General features: G+C 57.6%; 1 protein-coding gene across 1 annotated transcript; it reads left to right on the forward strand.

Annotated features, from left to right (window-relative positions):
* The first annotated feature begins 1,118 nt into the window (after positions 1-1,118).
* FXYD2 (FXYD domain containing ion transport regulator 2) lies at positions 1,119-8,135 on the forward strand. Its single transcript, XM_065882171.1, has 6 exons — positions 1,119-1,171; positions 5,675-5,713; positions 5,908-5,982; positions 7,423-7,459; positions 7,632-7,662; positions 7,942-8,135. Exons 1-5 carry the CDS (start codon positions 1,153-1,155, stop codon positions 7,654-7,656), a joined length of 195 nt encoding a protein of 64 aa, XP_065738243.1. The 5' UTR covers positions 1,119-1,152; the 3' UTR covers positions 7,657-7,662; positions 7,942-8,135.
* The last annotated feature ends 5,936 nt before the right edge of the window (positions 8,136-14,071 follow it).

Genomic DNA, 14,071 nt, shown 5'->3' on the forward strand with positions numbered 1-14,071 from the left:
ATTGGCTGTCTGTTTTATACATAGTATTAATAGTGTATATGTGTCAACCCCAATCTCCCAGTTCATCCCCCCGCCGCCCCGCTTCCCCCTTGGTCAGAGGCCTTGCTCCAGGCCCTGTCAGGGGCCTCAGCGGCCAGGGAACAGGCTCTTGGCTGAGCCAGGGTAGGGGCTGCTCTGCCTTCCTGCTCCCATGGTTGGCTCCTGGCTCCAGCTGGGAGGCCGGCCCTGCATACCTGCCTTCCCACTGGAAGTGCTGTCTTCCGTCCTCCCCGCGCTGTGGCACCAACCAGCAGCCCTCAGAGGCCTCGCTAAGCTGCTGGTATCTCCTGCTGGGCCGCTGGGCGGATCTGACATCATAGCCTCAGGTAAGTCACTGGGCGCTAAGTGGGGGTTCCCAGCTGAGGAAGGGTGGGTCACACACTGGCTCCCTCTCCCAGCCCCAGCGGCTCCCCATCTCTGCCCAGGTCCCGGGGTGACACAGGAGGCTGCAGCTGGTGCCCCGGGCCATGGCCTGGACACATTCCCTCCTCACCCAGGGCAGCTTCCAAGGACCTGCTGCAGTTCTGCCCAGTCCCAGGGGATTCCTAGCTGGAGAACAGGCCCTCAAGGCAGGATCATCAGGGCTAAGGCCTGACTGGGCTGGAGCAGTGAGGTGTCGCTGAGTAAAGGCCCCGGGGGGACCCACACGTGCCCCTGAGTGTCTCCCTCAGCCGCCTCAGGGGCAGGTGGAGAGCAAGGGCTCTGATTCCATGGGCTGTGGCCCCGGCCAGTGCCCTCCTGGCTCCTGGTGACCTTTGCAGGCACCTGGGGCTGCACGGGGGCTGCTGGCTGTGGCATCTCTCCCCAGTGCTCTGCCGTCCCACTCCCACTGTTTGCTGTGGCTCACAGCTTCCCCCTTCCTCAGGTCACCTTGGAGGTCAGAGAATCTCCCCCACTCACGTGGATCCTGGCCCAGCCTGCCCCGGCAAGCAGGCGGGCAGGCACGAGATGAGGGCTCCCTTGCTAGTGCCTCCTCCCTGCCTTTGTCTCTTCCTGCCTGTGGGCTCGGCTCGGGTGTGGAGGGAGAGTGGGCCACTCTTCCCATCCAGACCCTGGGTCACTAGCACCTCATAACTTTCTCTTCCACTGAGGACACAGCCAGCAGCTCCTGCCATGGACAGGTGGTACCTGGGTGAGTCCGCTGAACCCCATCCCCCCACCTTCTCAGACTCTGACGCAGGTGTCCACCCCATCACTTTCAAGTGCACCCCCAGCTCCCCAGGAGTACAGGAAAAGCAGAAACAAGGAGAGGCGGGATTTCTAGACAAGGGCATCTCGGTATGGGTCCTGGGCGTGCTGTCATCTCTGCTCCCAGCATCTCTGAACTGCAAGAGCTGGGAAGGCAACTTGTGCAACAGCCCCCTTTCTGTCTGTGTGTCCACCTGTGTGTCTGTCCACCTGCAAGAACTCTGAAGCCAGACTGCTGGGTTCAGAGCTTGGTTCCCCCACTTCGTAGCTGCCTGACCTCTGGCAAGTTATTTTACTTCTCTGTACCTCAGTTTCTTCATCTGTAAAATGGGGATGATAATAATGCCTTCCTTGCCTCATAGAGCTGCTGTGATGATTACATGAGTTAACTTTTGTAAAGTGTTTAAAACAGTGCCTTGCATATAGAGTTAAAAACGCAGCTACTGATTTATTTCTCTTGTCTTCTATCATCTATCTATCTATCTATCATCTATCTATCTATCAACTTTCTACCTATTTTTATACTCCAGAAAGAATCCACAGTGGCTTACAAAGATGGACAAAATGTACTAAGATACCAAGATAATGTATAATAAGGAGGTACCAGTGTCTGTGTGGAGGGCCCCAGGAGTTTTGGGAGTACAGCCATGGGGGCTTTCTAGCTCTGGTTTTGTCCCTGACTGGGTGTTTCAGGCAAATCCCTCAACCTCCCTGCCCTCAGTCTTCCTGGGCTGCCCAGTGGGGATCATGGCGCTGCCCTGGCCACCTTCAGGGTCATTGTGGAGTCAATGACCAGCTCAGTTTCTTTATCTGTGGAATGGAGCAAACGTGCATTCGGCAGGACAATGCGTGCAAGAACTTGACACACGCTCAGCCCCTACCAAAGGTTAGCTCTGTTGTATTTTCATGAATATTCATCACTTGGGCCTGAAAGCAGAAGAGCTGAATGGGTGTCTCGGCTCCTGGTCTGCAGGCCGTGACATTTCCTCTTTCCATCTCACCCTCACGTTCATTTTGCTGGAAGGTGGTTGGCTTTTCTGGGTCTGACAGTGTATGACAGTAACAATAATGGCACTTACTGTGTACCAGGCCCCCTGCCACACCCTTTACTGCATCATCTCACTTTCTCCTCATCACAGCCCATTCTACAGATGAGGAGACTGAGGCACACAGAGGTTAAGTAACTTGACACAGGCCATATACTGAGCAAGTGGAGGAGCCAGGAAGTGAACTCAAACCTTGATCCCACTGCCACTGCTCCAGGAAGATTAATAGATGGAGTCCTTTTGAAGGACTAACCCACCCCTGATGGACACTGACTGCTGACCTTGGCCCTTTGGCTACAATTGAGCATCAGCCTCTACTGGAAGCCAATTCGATTGATTAGAACTCAGCTAGGAATGTGAGCATCCATGGGATACCCAGCGCTGTGGTCCCCAAGGTGAGTGGGGTCACAGTAGAGGGGGGAGGAGGCCTTGGAAGTGTGGGAAATTTCCTGATTCCTAAAGCTGAGGGTGTGGCTCTCAGTCTCCACCTTGCCTCTCACGGCTGTGTGCCCTTGAGCCAGGGCCCTACCCTCTCTGTGCCTCAGATGACTCATCTGTAAAATGGGGAAATAACACAAAGTGCAAGGAACTAATAGGAACGTGTTTTGCAAATCATGAAAACAAGTCGCTCTCCCTGTGGCAGGCCTTGATCCCTCCCGAGGGAGCCTACCGTGTAACAGTGGGAAACTGGCACGGAAGCTGCACTTCACGGCTGGAGAAGGAGAGTGCCAGAGGCTGCAGGAGACGAGGGGTTGGTTAGGGATGACACCGACTGAGGTGTGAGCTGTTAGGTGCAGCCTGGATGGATGAAGAAGATAACAGAGGAAAGGGCGTTCCCAGGCAGCGAAGGCCTGGAGGTGTGAACGTGCATGGGGGGCTCAGGTGGGCTGTGAGGCGGGAGGGGCCGGGTACCCTGGGACCACCGCAGAGGAGCCTTGAGTGCCAGACAAGACACATCAGCCGAAACAGCGATCTCCAGAGCGGTGGGTGAGGTGGGCAGCTGCTAGGGTCAGGGGTCTCCATGGGACCCCCGACCTTGCCCCCCAGGCTGTAGTATACACGGAATATATTTCGAAACTCCCACTTCCCCGTTGTCACAGCCCCAGCCGTGACCTCTCGGGCTGGGGGAAGGACACCATGGCTGATCTGTCCCCGGCACTTCTCTGGAAATTTCCCTGGGGAGGGTTTGGAAAGCCGGCCAACTCCTCCCTGCCCCTGCTGCCCCTGCACCTCCTCATGCCTCAGCAGGAGCCCCACTACCCACAGCAGGGCCTTTCTTGTGACCAGGGTAAATATTACCTGGCACTGTTAATGTTTAATGTCCCCCCCATCCCTGGCCACCCCACAGCCAGGCACTCTCCCCGAAGCAGAGGCCGCGGGAAGAGGGCAGTGGGACGTGCCCGTCTGCGGGGGGACATGGCAGGATTGTCGACAGATGACGGTGAGTGTGTGTGTGCATGTAAAGCATTAGGTGCCTCGGACCATCTTTGGAGGGTGAGCAGGACCCCACTCTTCCGTCTCCTGGCACCCCTGCCTTCCAAGAGTACCCACCGCCCCTGCCTCATCCCGTGCCAGCCTTCCCGCTAAGAAAATATGCTTTTAAAAGAGGATCCTGCCTTAACTCCAAAGAAATCTAGCTTGAATGGCGGAACCTTGAGCACCAAGTAGGAGCTGCTGGGGGGTGGGGAGTGGTGAGCTTCTATCTTGACTTTCTGGCATGCATCCGTCCTGGTTCCATGTATCTTTGGGACTGTCTAAGCTCAGAGCAGCAGGCAGATGGGGGTCAGGCTGGCTGGGGCAGGAGTGGGCCCCTCTGCTCAGCCTTTTCAGGTTGACTTTGGGGTGAGCGCCCCCAAGTTCAGGACACGCGCCCAGAAGTCATCCTGCGAACGAGGGTGATCAGGCTTGGAATCCAGTGGGCCTTCTGTTGTCTGTGGTGGTCTTAGAGCCAGATCTAGAAAAGATGAGGCCTTTGGGTGAGGGCTGGCTCATCCAGTGGCTCAAGATGCGGTGGTCAGGGAGGAGACGGGTTCCTGGTATGGTGAGGGGAGCTGTGAGTTTGCTCATGGCTCTGACACTAACGCCCCATGTGACCTTGAACAAGACCTGAACCGAATCTGGGGAGACAACTTCGGAGGTCTTCTGCATGGTGATGGGTGCCTGGGCCCCCCATAGGCTCCCTTGGCCTCAGGCTCTACAGGCCCAGGAGCAGACCCCCTCTAGCCTGTTCTCTCCTGGCCGAGGGCGGGTGTACTGCCAGGACAGCTGGGCTCACCAGACCCCACGGCCCAGGCACAGTTCAGCACAGTCTGGGAGGTGCCGACTGGTGCGTTCCTTTGACCTTGGGCACTGCTGCCCTAGTGCCAAGAAGGGGCTCAAGTAGGGCAGAGAAAAGGGGCCACCCCTAGCCGTGGCAGAAAAGCTCTGGCCAGGTGCCCTCCAGATGCCCAACAGTGAGTGTGCTCAGTGTACAGGGCTGGAAGCAGAGCCATGATACCTGCTTGGGGCTGGAGACTGGACCAAACCACTTGGCCTTGAAATGTCTCCTTCCTCCTGACCATGTGACAGGCAGCCCAGCAAAGGGGTTAAGCACCTAGATTCTTAACAACCAATTGCCTGGGTTCATTCCCAGCTCGACCCTTTTCTAGCTGTGTGACTGTGGGTGAGTTGCTTTGCCCCTCTGTGCCTCCATCTTCTCATGGATTATATTGGAAGAATATTAATGCCTCATAGGGTTGTTACAGTGGTTAAATGAGCTACTGCTTTGTTAGCCTCAGCCTGGCACATGGTAAGCACAATATATTAATGCTTCTGAAATAAATTTGCTTCCCCCTGAGGATAGCAGCGTAGGAGAGAAGAATCTAGAAACATGGGTCCAAGACTCAGGTCTGCCTCCAACTTTTATTGGGACTTTAGACAAGTCTTCAAACTGGGCCTCAGTTTCCTCCTTCTGTTCAGTGAACGTTAAGTTTCTATTTATTTATTTATTCATCCGTTCACTTCACAAATATTTGCCAAGTACCTTGTAGTTGATTAGTTATATGGAGAGAGGTTGCTGGTGAGTCTTATGGGAGATGCCTCTGTTGGTCTTTTCTTACTTTTGTATGAAGCAAGGAGAGGAAGGAACCAGCCCCTCCCAGAGGTGCCAGAGGCCTCCACAGGCATCGTGGGTCCCCGCTTTGGAGGCACAGTATCTGGTCCCAAGCCGATGGTTGGGAGCTGCCTAGGGCAGTGGGGACTCACCAGCCCCCACTCGTGGATGTCTCTCCACCAGCCTCGCCTGGCACCCTTGGACCCCTAGGGGTGCTGGGATGGGAAGAATGGGAGCTCCACAGTTTCTGTGGCTGAAACACACCACCGTCGGTGACTCACCCTTCACCCACTTCTGTCTCTCTCCTCAGGTGGCAGCCCCAAGGAGGACGTGGACCCATTCTCCTATGGTGAGCCTGGTGGGCCCCTCCTCCGCACCCTTCCTGAGCCCCCCCCCAACCCATGTAACCCCGGTTCCTGGCCTCTCCCAGGCCTGGGTTATGTGTCCCCCACCTTCGCCAGTTACTGTAGGGCTGCTGCCAGGTTGGCTGCAGGGAGGGGTCTGGGATCACTCATCCCACTTCCTTGCCCTCTCCTCCCTCAGACTATGAGACTGTCCGCAACGGGGGCCTGATCTTTGCTGCCCTGGCCTTCATCGTGGGGCTTATCATCATCCTCAGTAAGTGGGGCCTTCGTGTGGGAAGTGGGGCGCCGATGGGGACACATCACTGAGCGCACTGGCTTCCCAGGTGCGGGGTGGAGGGGGAGAGCCCTCTCGCCCCCTTCCCAGATCCAGGAAGGGGGAAGTGAGTTTCTCGGATCCCCTCCCCTCCCCCACGCAGGGGGATGGCCACCTTGATGGAAAGAGGAGTCTTGGATGCCCCATTGCTTGGTCCTCAGACCACCCAGGAGGTTCCTTCTTCCTCCAGGGAGCCCTCCAGTGGATGCTGGGGGGAAGGCGGTGGAGATGGGAGAGCTGGCTTCCAGCGGCCCAGGGAAGCTCCAGTGCACTTGGAGCCAGGCGAAGGGAGGAAACCAGCCTCCACTGGACACCCCCTCCCCCAGATCTGGACGCTTTCTTGGCTTGAGCTACATCTCGGCCCATTTAATCCCCTTGGCAACACTGAGGGATGGCCACCAATGTCACCATTTTGCAGATGAAAAACCAGGCCCACCCTGATAGGTGCAACAATCTGCCTGAGGTTCCGTAGCTGAATTGAAAGCAGAGCGGGTTCAGCCGCAAGCCCCCCCCCCGACCCCGCCAACCCCCTGCCTGCTGCCGGAAGGCAACCGTGCCCGGCAGCCAGAGGCCTTAGGCGTCCCTGTTAGTTTACCATGGATCCTCTACTCTCTGGGCCTCAGTTTGCTCATCTGTTAAATGGGGATGATCCCACTTGCCTCAGAAGGTTAGGGCTGGCAGCCAAAGACACAGCAGCCAAGAAAGCACTCAGAAGGATCCAGCGTAGGCATGGGGCATTCTAGGGGAGAAAAGGGTCCGGGCTCCAGCCCCAGCCCCAGCAGGCACACGGCAGGAGGCTTGTTCAGGTGCAACCAGAAGAAACAGACACAGAAACACACCAATGAAAGGAAGAGAGAGAATGTAGCAGATACACCTCTGTGTCCTGCGATCCGAACACATCCATGGGTGGTGCCCCCCCTCCTGACGGCTGCGCTTTGCGGACGTGGCCAGTCTCCCCGATTCCCCTGGAGGCTCCCTGGTGGCAGTGTTGAGCACGTAGGAGGTGGAAGGCAGATGGGCAGGAGCGGGGGTCTTGGCTCTGGACTTCCTGCCGTTCCTCTCCAAGAGCTTACTGAGCAGCCTCTGCATGCCCAGCACCACGCAGGGGGCACCACAATGGCCCAGGCTCAGCACCACTCCCAGGGCGCTCACAGCCCCCCACGGAGCCACTGCAGTGCGTGTTTGTTGACTGACCAATTGACTGACTTGGGCTTCTGATTGCTTATGGTGCAGCCCTATATATAGAGAGACAGTCAACTGTGGCCTCCAAGGCAGACACCAAGCGGTACAGGCAGGTGGGAGGGAGGAGGGAATACAGAGCCGAGTCCTCCAGGGCAGAGAGGGTCTCCTTGGAAAACTAACCTCCTGTCTCTCTTTAAGGCAGACGATTCCGCTGTGGGGGCAGGAAGAAGCACCGGTGCGTGCCTGCCTGGGTGACTGATGGGGTGGGCGGGGCGGGGGCGGGGGCGGGGGCGGGAGGAGCAGGTCGAGGAGTTTGGTCACTGAGGCCTGTGAGGAGGGTCTACAACTTCAGGGACCCCTGAACTCACCGGCCCCCCAACTTACCTGTCTGCTTTCCTCCATCCCAGGCAAGTTCACGAAGATGAGCTGTAATGAGAGGTAGGTTTGCGAGGGGCGGGCAAGGGGGTGGCTGGGGATGGCTGTGGATAATAAGGAAGAGGTGGGGACGAGCTGGGAAGGACGTCAGGGTCTTTCATCCATCAGCCGGGCGTCTGTCACCCTCGTATGTTTTTAAACGATGGCCAAGTGCCTGGCGTGGCACGTGTAGCCGAGGGAGGCTGCCGAGACATGCCAGGGAGAGGTAAGATGAATAAGGAGCGAAATGAGAGTCCCGACCTCTGCCCCCTCACAGCCCCAATCCTGTCTTTGTCTTTGCAGAGCCAGTCGTGTCCACCATTGCACCGGGGCTGCTTGGGAAGCCCTCCCTGAGCTATATAGATCTTTGTACCCGGGACTGCCAGGCCCTCGGGCTGAAGGAAGCCCTGGGTTCCGCATGACCCCTGGGTGGGCATCGCCTCCTCCCACCCCGTGCTGATAATAAAGCCGGCCTCAGAGACGGCTCCTTCCCTGGCCTGCCTCCCTCCCTCCTTCTCTCCTGTAACTGCCACCATCCGCTCCTCTAGGTCGGAGTCCATACAGCCCAGTCCCTTGTTTTTCATTTATTCGCTCAGGTGCCCATGCCTACTTAAGCAAGAAGTTCAGTACCATCCCCTCTAGGACTTTCCTAGCGATGCCAAGGACCCCAGAGACAGAGGGCTCAGCCAGCCTTCCAAATGCCAGGCAAAGAGAAAGCCGGGAAGGCGAAGGTCACAGGTTCAAAGCCGCTGGGTCTGTTGGAGCTGCCTGATCATCGGCCAAGGCCCTGGGTGGGGCTGTTGGAGCTCTCCAGTGGGAGAAGCTGCAGCCATGCCCTGGGCTGCCAGCGTTGTAGCTGTTTGTGGCCATATTATGTGCTCTGCCATTTCCCCAGGTGCACCAACGTGCCAGGGTGGGTGGGTCTAGGGGTCCGGGTGGGGGCCTCAGCACACGCTCTCTTCCTATCCCCTTCCTGACCCTGGTGCTAAGCTCCGGCCACCCCTTTTCCACTCGTGGGGCCAGGGGGCCTCAGCTGGACCTAACCTCATCCACCTATTTGGGTGCTGACTTGGGGCCAGAAAGTGGACGGTGAGGGTGGGCCCCTTGTTAACCGTTTACTCCAGCCCCCTGTCCGCTCTGGCAGGCACTCACCCAGGACAGCTTCAACCCAGGATGGTGTCAGGCCGGCCCTGCCGCCAGCGCCTGACTTCCTGTTGCCTGGGGTCCCCTGGCAGCCCAGCACGCTGCTCCCCTCGGGAGGTTTCTGTGCCCTGGAAGAAGCCCCTCTTCCCTCTCTCTCCCTTCCCTGCAGAGGCCTCTGCGAGAGGCTGGACAGGATGGTGGGATCATGGCACCACCTAGTGTCCAGTTTACTCATCCGGCTCCTGGAGCAGCCAGGGAAGGAGGCGGGACTGGCCTGGGAACCCAAGACAGCAGCAAGTTAGCAGAGTTTAAAGCGAACAGGGAGGGCGTGTTTGGGGACCAGAGGCAGGGTAGGCAGCATTCTGCTTGAGAATTGAGCTCTTTGTCATAATCGGCTCCTGCCTGGACCACCAGCCCTCGCAGACTTGCAGAATGCTTGAGCACCAAAGGCCCCTAAAGAGTAAAATAAACAACCCTCAATTTTCAGCAAGGGAAACTGAGGTCCCGAGAAAGGCAGTGACTTGTCCAGGTGACCCTGCCAGCCTGTGTCGGAGCCAGAGCTACAACCCAGGTCTCTGGCCCCCCCACTTCAGAGTCCTTCTCACTGACCCCGTGGGTTGGGAGGAGAAGCTCCAGGGAGACACAGAGGGGAAAGCCTGATTCTTACAACTCAGAGCCAAGGTCTTTGTGACACCCTGCTCCGAATGTGGGCTCACCCGTGACAAATAAATCCTGAGAGGCCAAACCCTTAAATAGAATTCAGTATTTCCATACACAAGACACTGGAGCCATCCACGACAGTGAGAGAAATGAACGGGAATGGGGCAGGTCCAGCCAGCAGGGCTTTTGGGAGGAGGGGTCTCCTGAAGCTTCTTGGATGTAGCAGCAAGGTGAATGAGAAGAGGGGTATTCCAGGCCTGCGGCCTGCCTGAGGAGAAGTAAGCGTCTTGGAGAGGAGTCACATTTCTACAAGGTTCCATACACAGGCCCTGAGCTGCCAACGCAGAGGGCAATTCCAGCTGCTTTGGAGGGAAATGGTCCTGAGTGAGTCATTTCCGCCTCTGCCCCTGCTGCAAGCCCTCTGTCCTTGTGAACCGTGAGGCTCCACCGGGTTCCAGACTGTCACCCTGCAGAACCTGGGGTGCTGTTCAAAGCACTAGCTACCCAGCATCCCCTCCAGAACTATCAAATATTAACCTTGGGGTGGGCCCGTGCCAGGTGATGCTTAACCAGCTCCCAGGAGAGCAGCCAGTGTGGAAACCACAGATCCAGGTGACATTCAGAGCCCTCATCAACACTTTCCCTTCCCACTCCATTAAGGTCACGTTGACTGGGAGCTACTGAACTTTCACTTTACTTTGGGATTTTCCACAATTCATACACAGATTAAGTCACAAATAACAACCAAGCCTGGGAAGTGATCGAATGAATTAACTTTTAATCACACAACAGCAACAAAAGCAGCCTTAGTCTGAGGGGGTGCAATTCCCTTTGTCACCACCAGATGGAGCATGTGTCTTACTCCAAATCCCTTTCAAACAGGCTTTCAACTCAGTCTAAGGGCCGGTGGAACCTTTGCTGAGAGGAGGGGACTCCCGGTCTGCCAGGGGCTCTGGTTTCCCAGGAAAGCCCTGAGCTCTTCTCATTCCGTCTGCACACCCCTCAGGTGTATCACCTGCCCTCGCTCTGGGATAATTCTTGGCTGTGTGATCTCGAGCCCTCCTCGCTCCTCCTGGAAGGGAGAGCCCCTCTGTGATCTGCACATCTTCCTCACCTTAGGGTGATTATGAGACCTTCGCCCACAGTTTGAGTTAATCAACGTCATGAGCAGGACCCAGAGAGAGGTGGGTGAGGAGAGGGCGGCCCCAAGACCCCCCAGCCGCCGCCCGCAGCAACGCCACTGGTCCTATCTCACCCAAGGGAGTGGGCGCGCTGAGCTGAAGAGGGGCCCAGGGCAGGGGTGGCTGCTGAGCCTTCCCCCAGGCCCTCCTCCCACTCATCCCTGCTGCAGAGATTAATGGCCTCCCTGTTGATCCGCGGCCCCAGGCAGCTGAGGTCTGAACTGCAATGCAGCAGGGCCTCCGGGCGGCAGTGACCCGCTCCTCGCCAGGCGTTCATTCTTCATCGTCCTCCTGACAAACACTCGGCCAGGGGAGATCACAGGCCAATGCTGTGGCCGCCCAGCCTTGTCCTGTCGTCGCAGTGAGTCTCTGGCTGGGAAGATGGATCGGGCCTGGGCCTTGGAGGCCGGGACCACAGCAGGGCCTTGGGAGGGCAGCGCGGAGCCCAGGGCTGGGCTGGGAGAGCCAGCGTGGCGCCCGAGTGAGCCAGCCTTAGAAGAAACGCTCCCCTTGGCCTCGGTGTCCCCCTCCCACACTGGGGACACTCAATGTCGTCTGTAGTTGAGTGACTGAGGGCTTGGGAAGAAATCCTGTTTAGAACTTGGAACCTTGGTGCCCGTGACCTCAGCTTGACACTGGGGGTTGGGGGGACCTAAGGAGGTGGCCGCAGAAACCAGGGTGAGGGGTTTTCCCAGGTATGGAAGGGCCTCCTACCTGAAAGGCACTTGAACCCACTGCATGCAGGGGTGGTGGCTCCCCAGGCTCTGACTCAGCAGCTTATCTGGGGGGCTTATCAGGCTGCCTGCCCTGAACCTGTGTGATCCCCCAAGCCCCCTCCCCAGGCCCTGGGGCGGTCTGGCTGCTGTTGGTCTCCAGAGCTCTTAAACTCGGTTCCCTTTCCAAGAAATTCTCTGTTGCTTCCCTGAAGGCCTTCCTTGGTGTCACCAAGAGGAATTCCCCAGGTGAGGTGGTGGGGCGGGCGTAGAAGACGGGCAGCTCCAGGCGGGGGGCAGCAGCTCGAGGCCCCGGAACCTCGCCTGCAGCTCAGTGCCATCCGTGCTGCGGACGGTAGGGAACTGGCCTCACTGCCAGCTTTGCCTTCAGCTCACTGTGTGACCGTGAGATGGCCCTTGGCTGCCTCTGGACTTGGCTTTGGGAAAAGCAAACACAGGACAAAAATTCCAGGTGTTGGCTTCAAAGTCAAGGAGTTCTGGGAAGGGATAAGTGGGGACCTGTAGCTGGTCCCCTTGTTACCTCCTGCCCCCAGAAGAACAGCGCTCAGGGAGGCTGGGTGTGCGCGCGCGTGCGCGCGCACACACACAGACAAATATACACTCGCTCCCTCCTAGTAGTTAAAACAGAGGCGCCCAGCAAGTAATGAAGGCAGACAAAAAGACACACTTGACAAAGCAAAGGAGATGAGGCTGGCCTGGCCCAGAGCCAGGAGCGTGTTGAATTCTCTCGTGGTCTTTGTTTCCTGAAAGGCCTATCAATCAGTAACACAGCTGTGCCAACCCAGCCTGCACGGGAGCTGAGTGCCCACCACCCCTGCCGAAGTAAGTAATATTTCAGGTCTCGTGTCCGTGGACCATCTGCTCCTGACGCAGTGACTCACATCATCCCGGAGTGGCCTCAGCCCTCAGACGCCCTCCTCCCAGGGGACCTGCTGGGGGCCCCATAACTCCTGGCATTCTGACCGTCCCTTTATGTCGGTCTGCACGGCCTACAAGCCGCATGAGGGCGGGGGTGGCGTCTGATGGTTTACCCAGCAATCCCCAGCGCCTCGCCCATCCAAGCATGTGCTCAAAAAATGTTTGTTGTTGACTGAGCACATGACTGGCTGGCCAGAGGAATGAATGAGTGATTACCCACAGCTGGACCTACCACTGCCCTGCTTCTCAGGGGGCAGGGAGAGCTGCTGGGCGTTGCAGTCTGGGCAGGTAGCTGGGTAGTGTGTCTGCCGGGTGGTGCTCATGAAGCTTAGATGGGGAGGGGGCTACCAGGGGCCTGTCCCAGTGACAGCCGGCATTTTGTCCCTGGCATCACAGTTAAGATCAGAGGCTTTGGAATCAGCCGGCCCAGACGTGAGCCCTGGCTTGGCCAGCTGTGGACTATGGGACTGTGGGCAAGTCCCCCCTGAGCCTCAGTTTCCCGAAATGGAGAAACAGTGTCTGACTCGTGGAGTTCCTGCTCCTGACCAGTCCTCGGTGACCAGTGGCTGCTGTAATTACTTTCTCGAATGTTCTCCCAGTGCTGACACTGGATGCTGCTGTCTTTCCCTGGACCCCTGCAGGCATCCCAGCCCTTGACCATAATGTTTTACTGTCCAGTGCATTCTTCTCAGGACACTGTTCACGGCCAGGAGGCAGGGGCTCCTGAGTCCACCCTCAGCCCCAGACCCTCCTCAGCACCCTTTGGGCCACAGTGGGGACTTGGCCTGGCCCATCCTGGGAGGCCCCGCCCCCTGGGCCCTCTGCCAGCTTGGCTATGGGCTCCCCCCGCTCCCTTGAGACCAGTGGAGGGTGCTCTATGGCTGCTGTGCTGGGACCAGGAAGGGTCTGTGGAAAAACTTTCTGTGTGTGTGTTGGGTGTGCGAGAGATTGTGTGTGAGTGTCCATGTACATGTATGTGCATTTGTGCGTGTGTGCATTGGAACGGGGGAAGAGCCGGACAGACAAGGTGGTAGGGAACTGACTGCATGGAGGATGCAAGAGGCTGGGCCCAGCGTCTGGAGGCCAGGGAAATGGGCAGCTCCACTCTGCGGGCCCCTCTCTGGACCTCGGCCCCCTCAGCTGAGAATGGGCGCTGGGTCAGAGGTCATTGTCTGTTGCTCCCAGTGATTCTTAGAGGACACACAGACACAAGGACAAAGCTGGGGCAGGGAGTGAGCCCAGATCCCAGCTTCACTGTGACACATGGCCTGGGGTGAGGGGCAGCGTGTGTGGTGGAGAATCTGAGCCTGCGGCACCCCCATCCCGTCCCGTGATGCTAGGGGAGGCAGATAACCAGATTCCCTGCGCAGAGACCTGGGAATGGAGGCATCTGCAGGGGACCGGAGACTACAGGGTGCAGGCAGTGGGATGTCCCCTCTGGAGGGCAGAGCCAGGGCCCAGGCAGACGGAGGGGGGCTCCTGGGCTTTTAAACTGCCCTCTCCAGGGAGTTTTGGAAGACTCATTCTCTTCTAGATCTGATGTTTTTCCTCCCCTCAAACCACGCAGTGAAACAAGCAAAAGCAGGAATAGTGCAGTGGAAGAGGCATTGGAGGTGGGGCAACACAGGCTTGGGTTAGGAGCTTGGCTCTGCCACTGACTAGCTGGGCAGCAGGGGGCAAGTCCCTTAGCGTCTCTGAACCTCAATTTCCTCATCTGTAAAATGGGGATCACAATGCCCATTAAAGAGACTGAATGAGATCATGTGTGTAAAGGAGATCTGTAAGCTGTAAAGCGCT

This window comes from Phocoena phocoena, chromosome 8 (assembly GCF_963924675.1).
Source record: "Phocoena phocoena chromosome 8, mPhoPho1.1, whole genome shotgun sequence".
Classification (NCBI taxonomy): domain Eukaryota; kingdom Metazoa; phylum Chordata; class Mammalia; order Artiodactyla; family Phocoenidae; genus Phocoena; species Phocoena phocoena.